This window comes from Felis catus, chromosome A1 (assembly GCF_018350175.1).
Source record: "Felis catus isolate Fca126 chromosome A1, F.catus_Fca126_mat1.0, whole genome shotgun sequence".
NCBI lineage: Eukaryota > Metazoa > Chordata > Mammalia > Carnivora > Felidae > Felis > Felis catus.
Genome location: NC_058368.1, coordinates 11876954 through 11899758, shown reverse-complemented (window position 1 = coordinate 11899758; position 22805 = coordinate 11876954). Strand labels below are relative to the sequence as shown.

Genomic DNA, 22805 nt, shown 5'->3' with positions numbered 1-22805 from the left:
CACATTTATTATGTTATGAAGGTATTTAATCCTAATTTATTAGGTTTAATTAGAAATAGACTCCTTTAGCATTCTAATCCTTGTCACATCAATGTGACCTACTGTGTGCCTTTTCCTTTATACTCAATTATATAATAAATTGTAACATGAATATTAGGCCTATCAATACCAATCCTCTTTGTATTCCTGAAAGTAATCACATCTGACCATAATATATTTTTGTTTTACTGTAGTCAACTCTCTTTTTTCTAAAATTTTACTTAAACTTTTTGCAGCAATATTAGTAAGCTCTGTTTGAAGTTTTCTTTTGAGGGAATATCTGTTAACTAGTTTTAGCACTCCTGCTGGTTATCTTGGCTTTACAAGTAATCTGAATGTTTGTTTGGTTTTTTTTGTCATGCTCTAAACAACTTAAAAAAATTAGAATCCTTGGTTTCTTACAGATGTGAAATAATACTTTCTTTAACATGTAACTTTTACTGGCACGTTTTACTAGAGGATCCTTTTCACCATTTTTTTTATTATCATAGCCTAATTAGGTTTTTTCTTCTTCTTTGAGCCAATTTTATTTATTTATATTTTCCTTAAAAAAAAAATCAGGTTTTCCAATATTTAAAACATAGATATAGGCACATCTAAAATTTAAACACTGAGGGGCGCCTGGGTGGCTCAGTCAGTTGGGTGTCCGACTTTGGCTCAGGTCATGATCTCGCAGTTTGTGAGTTCGAGCCCTACATCGGGCTCTGTGCTGCCAGCTCAGAGCCTGGAGCCTGCTTCACATTCTGTGTTCCCCTCTCTCTCTGCCTCTCCCTTGCTCACTCTCTGTCTCTCAATAATAAATAAACGTTAAAAAAAATTTTTAATTTAAACACTAAAAGTAAAATGATGAGAAAAAAACAAATCAGATACGCCAACAAAAACAAAAGGTAGAATTAGGAGCTTAAGCAAAACTGAATGCAAAGGGGAAGAGTATACACCTTGGTAGGCAGAGTTCATAATATAAAAGGGGTTATTAATACATTTCCTGAGTCTTTATATCCTAAAGAACATCCTTCATTTGTCCTTAAGCACAACTTGGCTACTTAGGAAATTCTTAGGTTATATTCTTTTTGTCCATGAAATCTCTCTAGTTGTTGAATCATTAACTTCAGAAATCTTAGGTGGTTGAAAGAAATAAGCGAGCCTCTTTATTTTTCCATTGTACATAACATACTTCCTTTTCTTTGCCCTTGATGTTTGTGAAATCACTTCGGTAATCCCTGAAAATTCAGTAAATTCCACCAGGATATTTTCCTAAAACAGGAGTCCTCTTGATATCCAGATTCAAGTAGCCAATCATTCTGAAAAAGTTTACTATTATTTTTTTTTATTATTATTTTCCATTTTCCATCACTCTGTTGTCTTCACCACAAAACCCACTTAGGGCTTTTCACTTTCTGCTATTAAAGAAATTTAACTGCCTTCATTTCTATGCCTACATTTCCACATTCTATGCAATCTCCTCAAGTTCCATTGCTAGCTTACCGATTACATTTTCAAAATTGCTTACTCTGCTCCTTGCTGCTTATACTAAATTATACTTGATAATGCAAGTATGTTCCTGTCTTCTTTACCATTGGTTCTGACACTTCCCTTTTTATGTATTTGTTTTGTTTTCTTTTTTTCCAGGTATCATTTGCTGCTTAACTTTTTGGCAGTTTAGAATCACTTAAAATTTTCTTTTTTTCCTAGGAAAATTCAATTCTTCCCAACAGTGATTATCAGCTTTCTTTTGAGTACTAAAATATGTGCATCGGTTTCATGTTTGTTAATTTATTTGTACTCTGTTAACTCACCTTTGAGCAACAGAAATTCTCTGGCTCTGCCATTTGAACAAAAAGGCAGGCAGCATCTCCCTGAAGACTGAACATCAGATGTCACTCTTAAAAAATTAATATCAAAGCTCCCAACTCCTTCATCAGCTGGCTAAGTAAGGAGCACGGAGAAGGGAGTGGGGACTAAAGGCAGCAAGTCTCTCATCTCCGTGGAATTTCTCTCCAAGTCTACTGAAACCTGCCAGGGACAAGAACTAGCTCCACCTGGACTATGGCTATATTCCATGCTATAAGGGGACTCTTAGTTTGGGGACAACTGCCTACTCTGGAGGTAAGCCAGACTCCTGACAGACAGGAATCAGAACAGAAACCATAGCAACCATCATTTTTGTTTAGTGGCTGAACACACAATCTTTTATGTGTCTCTAAAGTTGGTAATAAGACGTTTGCTTCAAAATTCTCCTCTAAGCTTTACTTCACCTCTAAGCTTTGCTCCTCCTGCTAAGGAAAATAGGTCAGTCCAAAGAAAAACGGTGTGACCATGAAGTCTCTCCTTTAGTTCTATGACAGCCGAAATTAGGCTTTCCTTATTTCTCTCAAAGCCTGCCCATACCTCAATCTCCTCCTTCTAAATTAACCAACGACAGAACACTTACTATCCATTCCCTTATATGCCTGATTCAGGAATATGGGTATCAACCATCAATGTTCTCACATTCAATTCGGTCTAAATAATCTAGGAGCAATTCTGTCCAATTCTACTTACGATTCATTTCTCTTGTGGTTCCTCTAAATTATTTTGGTGAATTCAAGGGAAGATGCTTTAATCAACACTCAGCTCTATCATTTTTCCTCAAAATCAACTCACCCAATTAATAATTTAAAACATAAAATCTGCATACATATTTCATCTCCTGGAAAACATATTATAAGATGAGCTACTTCATCAAGAACAGTGTGTGCACACATCAGGTATTCAATATCAGTTAATTCTCCTCATGAGAAACGTGAAATATACTTAGCATATAAATCAAATAATCTTCAAGTTCCATATTAAAGCAGCATATGTTTTAAAATGACCTTTGCATGTTCTAAAATGTCTACCTTTCAACCTTGCTCTTATATAGTTCTCCCACAAATACATCAATGTTTAAGATATTAAAGATACTAGGAAAGATAGTCAAGAATGAAAATAATAAATCAAACTAAAACTTGCCCAAAACCCTAATTAAGAGAGGAACTGTGCCATTATGGATATGGTACCATAGGCATTCAGAGGCCTAAATTCAAATCTTCCCTCTGTACATTCTAGCTATATGATCTAAAACCATTTACCTCAAGTGAATAACAGATTTCTCATTTGGAAGATTAGGATAACTCCTACACTTTACTGAACTGTTACAAGGTTTAAATGAGATAATACAGTAAGTGGGCATTCAGTAAGTGATACAGCATTATATGTACTGTGTGTGTGCATGTGTTTTTCCCCAAACTCTGATCTATGATCTGTGTTGGAGAATCACAGCACCATTCCAAAGGAATATTCATGCTCTCCATCCTCTTAAAAATTAAGAAGTCAATTCTAAACAATAAAGTTTCTTACTCCTGCCAAAGAGGATGGGATTATAAAATTCTGGTTATGTTTCAATTACCATGTGAACTAGAATTAAGTTCACATGAACAAAGAATAACAAAAAGTGTACCTGGGATTTTAAGAGCTACCTTTGTCCATTTTCTCTCTGAGGAAATAGGCCCCAGGTAATTCTTCAACATGAAGAAGCATGCTACCCCAACCACAACTAATTAGACCAGCAGCTAAGCCAGAAGTAATGAGGCAGATGTAAAGCGAACCACCAATGCCTATGGCAAGATCAGGATCAACTGTCAGATACACCCTCCAGGAAGCGGGAGGAGAGATGCATACAGAGAAGTACGGGTCCATACAGAATGAAGACTCATCGTTTTGAGATATCACAGAATCTTGAATAATCAACCAGCATTAGAGATCCCAAGGATAACAGCACAATTTCCAATTCTTAGAAATACTGAAAACACACACAAAAGTACACTGCTATTAGGATGATTATTCCATGCTTCCCTACGTCAAATAAAGCAGTGCTTCTGAAAATTTTCAATTCAATACCTTTAATCACAGAGGATAGTGAAGAGTCCTTTCTTTGAAATTTCCCACTAGACCTTAAATTCATGTGAATTGTTTATTCTATGCCATGTCAAGAGAATGTTTTACTAGAAAATTGTTTTCATTAAAATATTTACGCAAAATAGATGCTTGAGAAAGAAATGCCATGTTTGCCCCACATTTTCATGAAATCATCCAAAATACCAACCAGTGCTATCCCCTCAGGAAATGAGAATCTAAACCGAACGATACCAACTTAATATAACTTAGACATGATTTCCTCAAAACTTACAAGATTCCAACTACTACATAAATCGAGAAACAGTAAATTATTTTTCTATTTTCCAGAGTATTTATCAGAATAAACTCAACTTACGATCTGATGTGTGGGAAATCCTCTTCAATTTTGCTTCCTGTGTTTTTAAAAATTTGGAGTGCAGCCTCTGCTACTTTTTCATCATCCATTTTCAGGCAAGCCAGGAGAGACTCAAATGTTTCAGCAGAATGAAATGAGATGGGATGTGTAAATGAGAGTACCTAAAAAAAATGAGTCATAAAAATGGTCTGTAAACCCTTTTCATCTTTAAAATACAATTGGAAATACTCAAAGTAAATACAAAAATATTTATGCTAACAAGTATATGAGAACACAGTAAACTTTAAAACTTACTCAAATATGTAAAAGATATGTTCTTTAAATCACAGGATTTAAAGAAGTCCTTTCTTTCAAAATTAAATTACATGTTAATATAATTCTACTCAAAATAATTTAGGTTTTGGTTAATGTTTGACTTATTTATTTATTGAGACACAGAGACAGAGAGAGAGAGAGAACAAGCAGAGGAGAAGCAGAAGAGAGAAGGAGAGAGAGGGAGAGAAAGGATCCCAAGCAGGCCCTGTGCTGTCAGCACAGAGCCCAACATGGGTCCTCATGATCTCATGAGATCATGACCTGAGCCAAGATCAAGAGTCGGATGCTTAACCAACTGAGCCACCCAGGTGCCCCTGATTTTTTTTTTTGGAGGAGAATTAGAGAAGAGGGACAAGAAGAGAGAATTTACCAAAATAGCTCATTTTTCTAAACAGAGGGAATTAAAAGAGACTAGCTAGTAACATTTTTGAAAAAAGGTTATTCAGGGAAGGGGGTAAAACAGATAGTAAAAGGTATCATAACATTACAATTATCAAATCAACATGGTACTAACAGAAGAAACAAAACAGAAAACATAAAGCAATAAATAGTCCTAGCATATATAAGAACTTAGATTCTACAGAGGCAACAGAGAACGAAAATGAATGGGATTTTTAATAAACAGTCCTGATAAAACTGCATAGCTATTGGGAGAAAATCCAATTAGATCTTTCCCTCCAATACACACTTTCAAAATAAATTTCAGATGTTTATATTTCAGATTAAAGAACAGAATAAAAATTTTCTGAACAAGACAGGATTTTCAAGCTTAAAATAAACAAGTAGAATCAAATGTGGAAAGTAAAATCAAGCAAGTCATAGAAAAATATATTAAGCATAATGCCGTGTTTGTAAAATACAGAAACAAGCAAAATAAGTGATGTTAGAGATACATAAATAGAGATGATAAAACTATAAAGACAGTATGAGAATGAATAATGAATAATGACCTCAAATTCAGAACAATTATATCTGGGGGATGTGAATCAGGGAAAAAACTACTCAGGGAAATTCAACAGTATTTTTTATTTTTTAATGTTTATTTATTTTGAGAGTGTTTGTGTGTGCATGAGTGAGCGGGGAAGGGGTAGAGAGACAGGGAGAGACAGAATCCCAAGCAGGCTCTGTGCTGTCAGCGCAGAGCCCGCAGTGCAGAACCTGATGCGGGGCTTGATCCCACGAACCTGTGACATCATGACCTGAGCTGAAATCAAGAGCTGGACACTTAACCAACTGAGCCACCCAGGTGCCCCTCAACAGAATTGTTAATACTCTATTTGAGTTAGCATCCTATTTACTTTTCACTGTATTCACTTCATTACCAGACCTTATAACTTACATATAATAGATTACATTTTATTTTTTTATTTATAAAAAAGCAAAGGAAATAAAAAACTCACATCAGTTTAAAAAGAACAAAAAATTGAGATGTCAGTAGAAAATGAACACAGGATAAAAAATAATGAATTCACCATAAGGAAAACACTAATGATTAACATATGGAAGTTATACCTCACTGCAATAATTACACAAATTAAAACATTATTTTTACTTATCAAATTAGCAAATCTCTTTAAAATTTACAATATTCCATGTTTGTGAAGATAAGTTAGGCACCTTCCTTCACTGCTGACGGAATTATATAGGAGTATGATTTTTCTGTGAAGGAATTCGACTAAATATATACATCAAAAATTTTTGAAACTGATCATTCTCTTTACATTTCAGGACTTTTTTTAAAAAAGGCATTTGCAAGAGATCTTAGACATATTTATCTTTGCAGTGATTATAAGAATAAAATTAGAAAAATCTAAATATCCAGAGAAACAGTTGGGAATACTATGACACCGCAAAAGTGAACTAATCACCATTTCAAAAAAAGTAATGTTTCTTAATATGAGCCAGACACTGTGCTAAGAAACTTACGTACATGGTTTAATTTAGTGTTCTGTGAGATAAGTGCTATCATTATCTCCATTACAGATAAGGAAGCGGAGGCAATGAACTTACCCAAACGCATCCATCAAATAAATAACAGCCATAAATCAGATATGTTTTTTGGCACTCTTAAAAACACTATCTTAAAAACCACTGAAAAAATGCTTGTAATTTAATCAGGGAAAATAGTCAAGATATAAAACTATACACTCAGTCTAATCTCAACTATATAAAGTGTGCATTGTTTTCAAGATTAAAAGGGAAACAAAAGAAATGTTTATGTATGATAGGCTTATGAAAGTTTTCTTCTTTATAATTTTATACTTTCTAAGTTGTCAACAATTAACTGGTATTTTTGTAATAAGTACAAGGCAGTAGCTTATTTTAACTAACAAAATAAAAGGTAAAATGAAGTTTTAGGAAGAATTTGGCTCCATCTTTGCTTCCTGATGACAACTTCTAAGTATAACTCACTATTTTAGTGTAATAATACTAGGCTATATTATACAATTTAAACCTTAAAATATTTAGCTTACATGTTAGAGGAAATGAGGCATTTCTACATGACCTAAAATGATTGAGAAATTTTACTTCAGGTTCTATAAACTTAAGAAGCAAGTCTGAAGCACACAAAACATATACTATACATATTCGGCAGTCACCTGATGAGGCTCTTCATTTCACCACATGCAGACTTACCTTAAGCAGTTCAAGACCTGCCCTGATGGCCTGATCAGTTGGAACACCCTCGTCTTCATCATCTGCTGTTCCATCTATTGATTTGTTCACTTGCTTAATAAGAGCACTAAAGTATGAGGGAAAAAGACGGTCATATTTTCAAGTGGCCTTTAGTAGCAATGTCTAAGAAAAATAATCCTGAATATTTTCTATATAGACCCTATCCAAACACATAAAAATCTGATATAGTTGTTTCCCAAACATTACTGCAAAACAAAAAAACTTAATAGGTATTTTGAGGCACTTGTTTTCAAAACAGTATTTTCCCGTCCATTCAAATGAAGTCCAAATGTTATCTGATTTGCTGTTTATTAACGCTATCTATATTTTTATTCTTGCATTTTCCATAGAAAATCTATGCCTAAACACATAAACAGATGTCTTCTAATTATCTAAAATTCATTATTGCTCCAGAAGTCCCACAATGTATATTGAAATAAAGGATAAACGGCAACATTAAGCACTTTCAAATATTACTTGCCAAAATATTGCCAAAAGCACTTGCCAAATATTACTATGTGTCAGTACTGTTGTTAAGAGCCAGAAACACACAGGCCTGTTCCTGAAAGGTGTAGAAATACCTAGATAATAGACCTATAATAAAACTTCATTAGAAATTAAAATAGATTAAAAAGGAAACAAAATGCTTTGAATTTTCTTCTAAAAACAAGTTTGCTATTTTTTTTTAAATTTTTTTTAAACGTTTATTTATTATTGAGAGACAGTGAGAGACAGAGCATGAGCATGGGAGGGGCAGAGAGAGGAAGAGACACAGAATTTGAAGCAGGCTCCAGGCTCCAGGCTGTCAGCACAGAGACCGACGCAGGGCTTAAACCCACAAACTGCGAGACCATGACCTGAGCCGAAGTTGGATGCTTAATCGACTGAGCCACCCAGGCGCCCCTAAAAACAAGTTTGTTATTTTAAAATAAACATTTATAATGCAATGTCAATTATCTAAAATAATCACTCACACTTTCAGGCATTCTTTTTATAAAAACCAAACAACATACACTAAGGGTAGAGACATAGTATGTATCAAAAGCAGGAAAATTCAACTGTTCAATGTTCCTTAAAATGCTTAGTAGCTCTATATTTCTACAAAAATATTATGTACTCAAATTTAAGTTCAAGCTACGAGTCAAATTTATCTGTCCCCCTTCAGGGTCTCCTTAAAATTTATCACCTCTTAGTGGCTGATCTATTGATTAACTGTGTTTCATAGCTCCAACTATCCCGAATAAAACTATCTCAGGGGCCCCAAGGGTTTTTACCTAGACATCCCACAGGAATGAAAAATACCACCTATCCAAAATCAAATTCATTATTTTCTTCCATGATTAAGGGCATGAAGCTCTCAGTCTAGTGAAGGAAGGCCAAAAATAAGTAAACAAATACAGAGAAAATATAATCAGGGAACAACAAAGATTAGAAAGAAGGCAAAGACAAGAAGTGAAGTTCGTTACCCAGCATAGTCAGGAAAGGCATTTCTGAGCTAAGAACCAAAGAACAAGAGCCAGTCATATAAAAATCTGTGAGAAAAAGCATCAACCTCTTTGGAAAACCAAAGAGAATCAACTGAAAAACTATTAAAAAATACTGAGAGTTCAGTGACGTGACACTAACAAAACACAAAAAAATCAACAGTGCTTTTCTCTATCAGCCAAAGCCACCTATAAAATACAGACAGGGAAAATCTATTCACAACGACAAGTCAAAATACATAAAATAAAAAGTTATAAATGCACAGAATCTATGTGTAAACTCTAAAACTATATGAAGGGAGCACAGGGATTTGAATAAACCAAAACAAGTCTTTTTATAAAATGGGAACACAATATTATACAAATGGCATTTTTCACTAAATCTACAAATGTATCAGGGCAACACAACTTGGTAAAGAAGATTCAACAGATTCATTCTATGGCTCAACTGGAAAAATCAATTAAGGTTTGGGAACAGCCAATTAATTTTAGTGGGGGGAGGATGAAAGAACTTTCTCAACAAGATAAAAAGTATCATTAAAACTTCAGAAGACAAAGGAACCAAATTGAAAATTCATTAAGAATCCAAATCATACAAAAATTTATGCTATAATAAGGAAACATTAAATCAAAATTGGGAAGGGAAGAATCTTCCAATAAATGGAATTGATACAGCTAGCATTTAAAGGATGGATATCTATTTCCACATTATACTAAAATGAATTCCAGACCAATTAAAGATTTAAACAGAAAAAACATAACCACCTAATACGATACCAAAGGCAGAAAAATCATAAAGGAAACAAATGACAGATTTAATTATATATAATTTATACAAATTTGAAAGGCAATAGAACTAAGTTAATGGCCTTATTTTATAAAGGATTCTTACAACCAATAAGCAAAAGACAACTTCTCCAAGTCTCTCATAGAAAAGTATTTTAAAAAGCAATTAACCAAGAAATATATGGGGGAAAAAATGTTCAACTTTATTAGTGACACATTGTTTTTAAAAAAGAAGATCATCATTCACCTGTAAAATGGCAAGGACTAAAAAGGTTAATAGCCACTCTAGCAGGAAGAGTTAGGTGAACTGACACTCACTGACTACTGGTGGGGACTAAGAGTGGAATCTGAGACATATATAGTGTGATGGTTAACCAAGAGGACTCTGGAACCAAACTTCCTGGGTTACAATGTCATTTGCCACTTCCTAGCAGTGGGGAAATTATTCAACATCTGTGTAACTCACTGTTCCTTATCTATAAATTTGAAATGATAACATTTCTTGTCTCATATGGTTAAGAAGTAAATGAGCAAAAGAGATAAACATTTAGAATCATCCCAGGCACTTTATAAGGACTAACTGCTACTACCTGTTACTGTTATTTATGTTTTGATATATTTTCTGTATCACTATGACCTATTGACAATAAAGCCAAAGACCTATTTTGATTCTCAGTCAGAATGTTCATGGTACACATTATTTGTGAAAACTTTCTCGCACTTATCTTTCAAAACACTACAAAAACCTGGTGTTCTTACATTCCTGTAATTTTTCTACTGTTAAACAAAATTCCAAGGTTCTGTCCATGATCTTTTTATCTTTTTACTTCTTTCTATACAATCTCTTGCCCAGGGAAAGAATCCATTATCACAGTTTCACATTAAGCTCAATTTTCCTTGATTTTTAAAGAACTTTTTGGTCATGTCCAAGTAAGAAGCACATGAGCTCCCTTAATTCTTTTCAAAGTTATTACTATGTGCTTCATTGGAACTTGAGTTCTTAGACTTGACTCCTCAACTTTATTCCCATCTCCAGTAAGATGACCCATTCTTTTAAAACCTTCCCCAAATATAATCTTTCCTTTCCATTCCACTACCAGCATCCAAAATTTATAACACTTTACAGTCTATCCCTTCTACTTCCTTCCTCCTACCCATCATTAATCATCCACTGTTCTCAACAGACTAAAGTAAAAGCTCTAAAGTTATACCTTAAATGCTTTCCACAATCTGATCCCAACTCCTTTTTTAGCATTATCTCATAATATTTCTATACCTTTCCACACTATAGTTTAAATGGATGGCAATCATTTCCTAAATATCCCTTTTTTTTTTTTCCCTATCCAGCTAGCTTGGTTTATATTAACCTCAGTGCCTAGAATATTCTTTCTCCCACCTCCATAAAAACATAATCTTACACATTCTTCCTCTTAGGTCAAATACTACTCTCTTAGAGAAATCCTTGAGTCTTCTGAACACTGTCTGCATTAATTTTATGAAACTATAATATAATCTCTCAGCTAAAACTCTTTATTCCATTACCAAACAGAGGGTTAATGAAAAACAAAAAGTATGGTTTGCTAGTATGTAACTAGCATTGCCTTGAGTATAGAAAGCATGAGATTATTTACTTAAATAAGGAATTTCAGTCTGATTCAGTACTAACATAGAGGGGTCTGATTTTTTTTTGTTTGTTTTAAAACCATAGAAACCCTTCTTCAAATGAAAACTGATGCAAGAGGAATCCAAAGTGACTACAGGGTATCCAAAGTGGTGTCTCCCTACTTTGCAGGGGATCACAGTCCAAAAGCTACACCTTCTACCCTCCCAAACAAACAAAAAAATCCCCCAAAAGGGTTCACTGAGTACAGGATGGTATTATTTAGTGTAGACTGTAATATATCTCATTTACTGATGACCAGTAAATCAGAATGTAATGAATGTATGTATGCGTGTATGTGTGTATACACACACACACACACACACACACACACACACACACACATTCTATAAGTGCTTTCTTTTTTCAACCAGTTGAAACATTTTAGGAAAATGTTTAAAAAAAACAAAACAAAACAAAACAAAACATTTTACCTAAGGGAATACAGTCATAAAAAGAAAAGTATTTTCCAAGATGTCACAGTTAGGTGATATATAAGCGGAAGTGAGTATTGTTTTAAAAATAACACTTTGCGTTCTCAAATATCTGTGAAAATGCGTCATATACTGCTTTACAACATATTCACCTAATTTTCTTTTCCTGAGGGCATAATTACAAGTTGTCTGCATTACTTATCCTATTCAAGCTACCTAAAAAGAGTAATTCCTGGTATACTGGTAACAGAAACTAGGCTTAAAATGACATTTTCTCATCTAAATGGAAGTAATATTTAACATTAAAATAAATAACAAGATAAATATACACAGATATGTACAGATCAGTGTGTACACATACATTACACACACATATATATGAACAGACAGATGTACAGACATATATAGATTCGTATATAACCATTTTACATATACAAAAAATCTACACAGTTAAGTGCCTTGTGTATAGCAGGTACTCAAAAGCAACTGACTGAAGTATGAATGAATGAATAGTAACGAAAATTTAGTATTTTTATATACAAATACCTGATAGATTCAGTATCTATGTGCACAGGTGCTATCCTCTCCAAGAGAAACTTGATCATTTCCAGGAAAGGATTTGTAGGCTGTTTGGGGTTGCCCAGCTTCTTAGTTATTTCACGCTGTAAGGTAGATTTTTTTTCAAATATTACAAAAATTTGTTTAAATAAATACATCACATTAAAATGTTTAGGACCTAAAGTAATTAAAATCATGCAATACTGGTATTGGAATAAGAAAATCAACAGGAATTGCATGAATTGAGCAAACAAAACTAAGAATTTTGCATATGAGAGAGGTAACATTTCAACTAACAGGAAAAAGATGGATTATTCAATATACTGTTTTGAAATAACTGAACAGACATACAGAATAAAGAGACAGATCCCTATCTCATACTCTATACCAAAAACATTCCAAAAAGATAGAACAAGTACAAAAGAATAAAACCAAGGGTCAGTGGAGATAAATACTTCCAAGAGTAATATAATCAAGGAAGCTTGTTAAAACTATAGATTCTTGGACCTCACTGAGGAGATTAGTCAATCTGGGGTGGAGACAAGAATCATCGTTTTCTCTTTATTAAAAACCTCTCGGAAGATGCACTGGCAACAGACTGAGAAATCCTTACATCAGTAAATATTTTCATTGACTTGCGATAGAATGGGGTTTTGAAAGCAGGACACAAAAGGCAAAAACCTTAAAGAGTCTGCTGATAGACTTAGCTAGATAAAAATAAAACTATGGTATATAAAGAACATCAAAATCAAAACGGAAGGGTAGACTATAAATGACAGATAATTATTTGCAGCTTAATTAACATATATGATTAACAAATCAATAGGACAAAGATAAATGTCATTCCATAGGCAAAGATTAAAAACATACAATACACAAAAAAACATAAATGGCTAATATGCCCAAGGAGAAAAAAAATGGTCAAATGACCAGGAACCACAACTACAAATCCCACCAAAATAATTATGTTTTGAGTTTTGCTTCTTTCCAACAATGACAGAATCCAACACTGAATCTATCCTAAAGAAATAATCAAGGCTGTGTAAAATGATTTAGCTATAAAGATATTAAAGTGTTCTTTAAACAAAAACTGGGGAAAAAAATCTCAATGTGTAACATAAGTGGATTGTTCAATTCAATGGTACGCTATGTTGCTATTAATGCTGCAAAAAACTAATAAAAATAAGTAAAATGCACAAAGCTGTACAGATAATATCTTATTTTGGAAGATACATCCTACAGTATTAACAGCAATTGTCTCTACACGGGGGTTACAGTTTATCTGTACTGTCATTTCTGTGATATTTTCTAAATTTTACCCAACAAATATAAATTATTTTATAAAAAGGGTCAAAAAAAGATGTGAGGGTTTCTTGAAACATTAGCTCTTCTGATCGTCTTCCCTTACCACACAGCCTTCAGCCTGCTTGCAGGAGCATGTTGGACTAACAAGTACTTCCAGCTGTTTTCTTATTTTCTCATCATCTTCCAACACCTGTGTGAACTTCTTCATGAAATCCTGAGCCTTACCAGGATCTGGCAAATTTCCTTCAATCAATTAAAATCCAATTAAAATGCTATTTCAGAAATTTCTCAAAATAACAGAAGATCAACGTTCTTCATTCTTATTACTTTAATAATCCTAATTTACAAATTCTGTTTAGTTTAATTAGAAATTGTGGATCAACCTCAGTAGTCAATTTTCCCTAAATTCTGCTTTCTAGAAACAGGAAACAAGAACACTGTGAAAAACATCTTGGTAGGGAAAGACTGAACTGACTCTAAATACCCCTTATAATATTTAAGGGCATTAAATGTCCACCTGAAGATACCAATTTATTACTGTCTCGAGTTTGTTGTGTATACTGTTCTCTTGTAACTCACAGAAAGAGATCAGTAAGTTTCACCTTTAAGAAACTATTCTCCTATACTGAGTTACTGTTAAAACCATCCGGTTCATATACACATGGCTATCTGTCGATGACACACACTGAGTAACAGTTTCAGGTATTGCTGCTGGATGTTATGATTGCATGAGAAAGGATGAGTCCTCATAGAATCAAAGATGATTTTTATACTACTCTCCTAACTTTTCCATGTATTAAAACACTTATGAAAGCTAGTAAAATGCTAATCCTAGTGTCTATTTTTTTTTTAATTATTCACAAATGTTACAGAGGACCAGACTAGGATACTTCTAATAACAGAAATTATAATACAGAACCACGGACTGTAATAAAAGTTGTAGAAACTCAACTAAATCTTAAAACATGAATGCAGTCTTTAAGTTCATATACAACTTTGAAATTCCATTTCAAGTCTTGGCTAGATCAATGAGGATCTATTAATCTTGACTATCTATTAATACTTTTATATTATTAATTAATTATTAATATTTGACTATCTGACTTTTTCATGTTTCTATAATACAAAAAAAATCTACTGTAGTGTCTTCAAATAATTTTGGACAATATAACTTTACAGCCCCTCCATAATGTGTAAGTATCGTATTAAAGGCTACAATAAAATCTACCATTTAAGAAACAAAAAGAATGAGAATGAGGTAAGAGGGAAGAGGGAAGAGGGAAATGGGAAATGGGGGAGGAGGAGACAGAGCTAGAAAAGAGGGAGGAAACAAAAAACCTGTATTTCAACATTCTACAAACATACTTGACCATGGAACCTTTTTTTCTAACAGTACTATTAACACCTTCAAGATACCAGCCTTCCTCAGAACAGAATTTGGGAAAACAGGGGTAAAATATAGAAAAAATATAGGAGATATCTCCTTTTAAGAGACAGCGCCACAGCCAAACTACTGAGGAAATAGTTATTAAAAACCAATACCAGAAAATCACTTGCTTTAAGGTTATCCAAAGAGACTGAAAACTAATTTATGTTTAACTGCCCAAAACTAAAAGATACTTTGGTCTTAAACCCGTACTCATGCCAAAAATCCTATCACTTAGTCTAAAATTCAGTTAATTAGGTTACTGTTCTCTTCAGAACCTGAGCATTACTTCCATACACAGCTTGAAATATTTGTTAACATCTCAGAAATCCATCTAAGATAAATCTGTTCACTACTACCAAGTGGAAACTCAGCAGAAGCATTACCTGATTTTCCGTCTGTCCGTGTGCTATGCTACACAGTGATCTCTGAGGTGGGTGGAAAAGCAACTGCCATACAAAAACAGCTACACTGCCCTATCCTTGCACTAAACAAAGGAGATGTGCCACACAATCCTTTTGTATTGACTGTCAAGTGCAATAACATTTTATTTGAAATCACTGAAAGCAAAAAAGCAAATCGGTACTTTTTTTCCCCCCAAAGAAGCTCTTTTGTGGTTATTAGGTATACCCTTTCCTCTAAATTTTGGCTCAGAATGAAATTAGCTTCAGACAGATTCACATTAAAGCAAGCAACACCAAGGAAAAGATTCCGTTTTCATGCAAGGTTATGCAATAATTTGAATGAATTCCCCAAAACATATTTATATAATAAATCCTTTCTCCAGCATTTGTTCATTCCAACACACAAAAGAAAAAGAAAAATTCTGTGTAGCAAAATAAATGAGAATCAGAGAACAAGAAAAGCTGAAGCTGAGTTGTCTGTTAAACAACAATCAAAAACACTTGACTCTTTTCCTGTATTATCAGAGCCTAAAGTGGAACTCCATGAAAACAAATTATCAAAAACAAATATTTCAATTAAACCTTCAATTTTACATATAATATCTGAAATAACTTACTTGTAATAACCATCACTTTTGAAAATATGGCCTTGACACTGGCATCTGTCTGTAAATCACACAAAAAACACAAAATTAGTATTTCCTAATAATCTTCATCATACCCTTCAGAAAATTAGAGAATAACCTACTAATGTTCCAGGCCCACACCCTGACCACCACCACTGTGAGCTCCTTCTTGAACTAGGTTCAAACTCCACAAAGTGGATGAAAGTGGAAGTGAATGCTCTGTTGTCACCATCTCTTCCCTCACCCTGTTTGGTCAGCCTCCAAACAAACAAACAAACAAACAAACAAACAAACAAACAAAAGACTGTTGTACCAACCTTTAGAAACAGGGAGAGATTTTGCTTTCTTTAGTAGTGAAAGAACAGGGCAACTTAGATTAGAAAAGGAATAAAATAACCTGGTTTTCAAGTTTTTAAGCTTATCTCAAACAAAAAGTTGATAAGGATATAATGCCGGTTGACTTAAGGCCTTCCTAAAATTTTTAAGCCAGAGGATTGTAAGGCATAGTCATGCAGCTTATGGGGAAGAACTAGATATAGACCATTACAAAAACACCACTGACATGTACAAAAGATTCTTCCAAGAGTGCTGTTTATTTGCTGTATGAACACTATTTCAGTAAATCAACGTGTCACCATATTGTGCTTCATGTAATACAGTCTGTAAAGTCGTATGTGTAAAAAATGTTTCTAAAGGTGCTAGTTATTCAATGCATCAAGTTAGTGTTGTTTTTTTTTTTAAGGTGTCATTCAGCAACTCTGTATAATATACTGAACCAGAAAAATACTGGAGTGAAGGCAAAAAATAAAATAAAAAAATCATCCCTAGTTAGAAGAAGCTTGCTATGAGAAAGTAAGATACAAAACACAGAATTCAAGAGTTAATTCCCAAATATTTGGAATTTAAAGCATTTGAATAAATCTGTCTAGAATCAAAAGATTCTATTGTTTAATTGGGGGGAAGCAGGTGTTGCTGGGCTTTCAAGAAGTTGATCCACATGAAAAGGAAAGAGTATCAACAAAAGTACAACACTAGAAATTATGTCCCTTTGTGTGACACTGAGCAAATCTAAATTTAGTTACATAGAGAAGAAGGGCTATACTGCTGAACTAAATAGGAATAAAAACTACCTTTATCAGACTGAATAAGGAAAAATGCAAAAAAACATACTGATTACTAAGAGTCTTCCTAGTAAAAGAGGAATATAAACACCCAAAAATTAAATATAGCTTTGAATTTTTTCTACCCTTAACTCTATAATGTCTACTATAATTCTCAGTATAAAGTGAGGTACTATCTTCTATTTGGTTTCTTCTTCAACCTGACACATTAATGAGAATTTCCTCTTTAACCTGGATAACTCAGTAATTATTTTAAGACAAGTTAAAGGAAAATTCCACTAGGTAGAAGACATTAAAACATTTTAACTCAATTGAGACTATATTTTGTTATTTCACATGAGAATGAAATTATAAGACCCTCCCAACTTGTTATCAACCGGCAAGGGAAAAGAAGGTCCCACTAAATAAATTTTAAAAGGACAGTGAAAGTCAAGAACAAAGTTTTTTTTTTTATTAGTCTCATACATCATGCTGTTCAACATATGACCTGCACACTTAATATACTACTTGGCTATTATGACTTCAATAATGCCTAAAATCAGGAATAATTTTATTTACATGCACATGAAAACATCTCATATTTTTGGTTAACCATGCAACTTTGACCAAAAGGAAGTAAATTAATACAGCTCTAAACAGCAAATAAGAGAACATTATCCAGAGCTTATTAACTAAAATACACTAACTTATCTCATTAGAACATTAACTGAAACACATGTTTACTGGCTGAAGCATACTAACTTAAATGGAATGTTCCAATTTTGCTAGTTGGCAGAGAAAATACTGCAATAGCAGAATCACACTAATATTAGTTTTAAGTCATTTATAATAAGAAAAAAGTAATTCTAGCAGGTTCAATATACTCAATAATCAAAGAGATTATGTTATGTTCAATAAACCAGAAGCAAAGAGATTACTGTTAGCCCTAACATGAAACAACTCCTCTCTATTGACCTCTGTTCTATGACCACACAGTATATGTTTTGTTTTGTGGAAGTTTTTGGGGGGGGGGATGGTGGTGAGGCATTCCACTATAGACTGAAAGGAAATAAAACATAACAGCATATTGTCACTTATGTGTGTCATTTAAAATGACCACACGCGGGGCGCCTGGGTGGCGCAGTCGGTTAAGCGTCCACTTCAGCCAGGTCACGATCTCACGGTCTGTGAGTTCGAGCCCCGTGTCAGGCTCTGGGCTGATGGCTCTGAGCCTGGAGCCTGTTTCCGATTCTGTGTCTCCCTCTCTCTCTGCCCCTCCCCCGTTCATGCTCTGTCTCTCTCTGTCCCAAAAATAAATAAACGTTGAAAAAAAAAATTAAAAAAAAAAATGACCACACGTACTTTTTCAATGAATTATACCTTTTACAGGCCTATATACAACATTCTCAAAAAATATTCAAGGGGGGAAAAAACTAGAATCACTGTAAAATTTCAAAAAATAAAATACATCAACTGAGTGAACACCACAATTATAATTATGAAAATCAAGCAGTACATTAAAACTACCGTGATATTTTAAGTAAAAATATAAAAATACTTAACTAAAATTGTATGATACTAAAATTTTCTAAAACCACAAGACTATTCAAAGATGATGGGAACATTTTAGTGTGCAAGACAGAGTGCAGTTTTACTCTATTTTCTATGTTTTCAATGACAGTTATTGTTTTGTTTTGTTTTTTAAACTATAAAAGAACTTCAATTCTGAGTACAAAGAAGTACATTCTCTTTCCTGTTAGGTGTCATCTTTTACAAATATAGTAAATGTAAATTTTAAATGTTTTACGCAATCAATTTCTTAAAAATTTCTGTGTTCTGGGGCACCTGGGTGGCTCAGGTGATGATCTCACAGTGGTGAAATCAAGCCCCACATCAGACATTGTGCTGGGGCTTTGCACTGGGCATGGAGCCTGCTTAAGAGTCTCTCTCCCCCCTTTCCCTCTGCCCCTCCCCTGCTCATGAAATTTCACTCTCTCAAAAACAAATAAAAATAAAAATAAATTTTTCAGTGTTCTAAATTAGAGATCATAGCTTCTCGAGTAGAATGGTTCCATATAGAAATAGGTATTTCAACACACTGTAGCAATGGTGAAGAGTAACTAAAATATAGGTGTTTTACAAAACTTGTCAAAGAAAAACTTTTCATTAAATTTAACTTACTTTGGGTTGCTTAATTAAGTCAAGCAAATCCTTTACTTGATGTCGGAGCAGATTTTGACATTTCCACATCTCATTCAATGCTCTGAAAAACACAAACACATCAATTTAAATAACAAAACAGAATAAAAATCCTACTGGAATATTCCAAATATATTGCTTTTCAAGTTCAAATATTAACAAAAAAATGAGAGACGAGGTAAATTTCACAGGACTAAGCAACTGATGATGTATGGGGAGAAAGAAGAGTCCTACATAAAAGACACGAACATTGGAAGCAATATTTGTATTAAAAGAAAATGGTTGTTTTTTGGTTTGTACAAAAATAGGGAAGAACTATTATTAACTACAACATGTCTGTAAACTAGGATAGAAGAATTACCTACTGAGATTATAACCTTTAGAAATAAAGGAATGCGTGATGGAGTAAGGTCCTACAGTAGGCAGGATAAAAAGGAATCAAAGACAGAAAAGAGTGAATACTGAGAGAACGAGGGATACTTTTTCCTACAACAGAAATATTTACAATGTTACTTTATAGATTACGTTTATGTATTATATAAAATATATATTATATACCTATATATAAGTAAACAGTCATTAAATAAGATTAAAATATGTAACCAAACTGATGTAAATTAAAAAAGGACAATTTCTCACTTGTTTTATTTAATCCTCAAATTCTCACAGTTTAGAGGTACAATTTATGTGTTTAGATTTTTAAGGACTCACTGAGGTTTACAGTCTGAATGAAGTATACAGAGTTAAATAACATGTTTATACAAATTATATAAACCAGGTATTTATGTTATATACAACTATAACATATTCCATATATTATAAGTAAAAATATGTATACTATATAATTTCATGTACATGTATTTACATGTTATATATGTTTGTTATATAAATATGTATTATTACATACATACACGTATTTACATATTATTTGAATACTATTTTTATATGGCAAAATTTTTGATGTCCTCTTAATACTTTTATTGTTTTCAGGCAGAAACTTAAATCTAAAATGAAACTATACACATACTCAAGAAAATATGCATAAATCCTAAGAGAACAGCTAATGTTATTGAAATATTACGTTACAGAATTCAAAACCACATATATTTTAATATATGAAAAAAGAATTTTCCAAAACCAAATACTTTCCATTATTTTGTTTCCAATTTTCTATAGATCTATTACCCTCCATTATCATTCATATGAAGCATTGCCATAAAAAGAAATACGGTACATAAAAAGCATATAAAACCACCCTTTCTCTTTTGACAGACGATTGTTAAAAATTTTCATTCTCCTCCTTAACACTATGTTTTAAGAATACCTTTGGATACCTTTATGGAAGTAAAATAGTTTAAATGTGGACACTTAAATTCCTTTACAGTCATCACCTCAAAATGGTACTGGCAAACCAACAGTACTGGGGACATTGTATCTTAGAAGTTAAATTTAAAATAACTATACTATTTTCAAGTTATTAAATTTCAATTAAAAGTTTAATTGGCATGTTTTAAGAATGTAAATATGAAAAGAAAAATGACCAGTATACAGAGGGCTGTAAAAGTCTAACAGCTAAGAGTTAATTTTCAAAGAAACAGAGCAGTCATCTGTGAAATTATTCCTGAACTCCAAAGTCAATGAATGGTCTCTCACTTGCTAACACTATATTATTACTTACAACTTCTGACAGGCCTAGATTTTGTAACCTGTCTTCACTTAAACTAAAACAGAAACTATTTTACCTATTATAGTTATTTGTTACTTTATTTTTTTTTTTTTATTTTTTTTTTCAACGTTTATTTATTTTTGGGACAGAGAGAGACAGAGCATGAACGGGGGAGGGCCAGAAAGAGAGGGAGACACAGAATCAGAAACAGGCTCCAGGCTCCGAGCCATCAGCCCAGAGCCTGACGCGGGGCTCGAACTCCGGACCGCGAGATCGTGACCTGGCTGAAGTCGGACGCTTAACCGACTGCGCCACCCAGGCGCCCCTTGTTATTTGTTACTTTAAATATGAAATCTCAAGTAATTCTAAATCTCCTTCTCAACTATTACGGCTATAGCTTAAATCAAAAAGTGACCACCACTAAGAATTTATATTGTAATATATTTTTAGGGAAACCATCCTCTGAAGTACTTTAATAAAATTATCTTAAGCAGCAAAGACAAATTTATGCTTGTGTTTGCCCTTCTCAACAGTCCTTAAAAAGAAAAAAAAAATAGTAGAAACATTATTATAAAGACTCGTATCATTTCATATGAGCCTGAATTCCAGCTCTGTCACTACATAAATGTGAAAAATTTGCTTAAAGCATATATTTTCTTACAGTTGTCATCTGTCGAGTCCCCTCCCTAGGGTTTTGCACTAACTCAAAGAAAAAGACAGCCACCATTGGGTTGCAGTCAGAAACCTGTGCAAATATTGAAGAGAACCTCCCTTCCAACATTCTGCTCCCAGGTGGCAAATTACCCACCAGATGAAGCCGTACAAAAACGGGTTGAGAGGAGAGCCAACCTAACCAAAGAGATCACAACCAGGACACCTGAAACTACCACTAACTTTTGTTATTAACAGTTGTTCTAGGAAACTTGGGGGAGGTGGCAACACACACCAGGATTAGAGAGCACTCAAGCCTCCCTCTGTTCTCTTTTTCATTAGTGAAGATATTTAGTTAACTTAGGGGCTTACCCAAAACTGATATACATCAAAAATTTAAAACATATTAAGTACTTTGTCTTCCCCAGAAGAACATGATCATAGAAAAAAATATAGGCTCTTTCAGCAAATGATCATTACTGTTCAGGAAAATGAAAAAAAAAAAAAAAAAGATAAAATTTGAGACTCAAAAGATGTGCAAAAAATAAGATGGCTAATAATGTTTAGGAAGATGCAAAAAATTACAAGCCACTGATGGGAATACAAATTAGTATAATCATATTGGAAAATAATCTGACACCAGTTTACAATACTGAAAATGTGTATACTCATCAATTCTACTCCTAGCTATACATCAGTGATTCCAAACCTTGGTTGCCCATTAAAATCTACAGAAACACTTTTCTAAAAACCCCAATGCCCAGACTACACTTCAAATTAAATGACCATCTCTGAAGGTGAGATTTAGGTGTCCGTATTGTTTAAACCTTCTTCAAGTAATTCCAACATGTAGCCAAATCTGAGAACCATTTATAACCATACCTTAGAGAAACCTATGCATGTGTATTCTCAATTGAAAACTGTTCATAATGGTACTATCTGCATTAGTAAAAAAAAAAAAAAAAAAAAAAAAAAAAATGGAAAGACAAATGTCCATTCTTTCTACGGAGTCAAATTTCCAATGACAAGATAACAGAATAAAATTATGACATCATGACATAACGTAATTCAATACCACAGTGAAATTGAATGACCAACAAGCTATACATATTTTGGATGAATCTTAGGAACACAATAAAATGGGGGGGGGGGGGGGGTTAGTTAGAGAAGACTATATCCACAATT

At 33.4% G+C, this 22805-nt stretch overlaps 1 protein-coding gene across 6 annotated transcripts in view; it reads right to left on the bottom strand.

The window, feature by feature from the left end:
- The window catches only part of PDS5B (PDS5 cohesin associated factor B), a 195900-nt gene that overhangs the window by 59494 nt on the left and 113601 nt on the right, over nt 1–22805 (bottom strand). For all 6 annotated transcript variants that reach the window (XM_023250592.2, XM_023250593.2, XM_023250605.2 and 3 more), the window contains exons 14-19: nt 19286–19367; nt 15996–16044; nt 13652–13791; nt 12232–12347; nt 7283–7388; nt 4331–4491 (exon numbers count right to left, since the gene is read on the bottom strand). In XM_023250592.2, coding sequence (XP_023106360.1) covers nt 4331–4491; nt 7283–7388; nt 12232–12347; nt 13652–13791; nt 15996–16044; nt 19286–19367 — 654 coding nt within the window. The remainder of the gene's footprint in view (nt 1–4330; nt 4492–7282; nt 7389–12231; nt 12348–13651; nt 13792–15995; nt 16045–19285; nt 19368–22805) is intronic.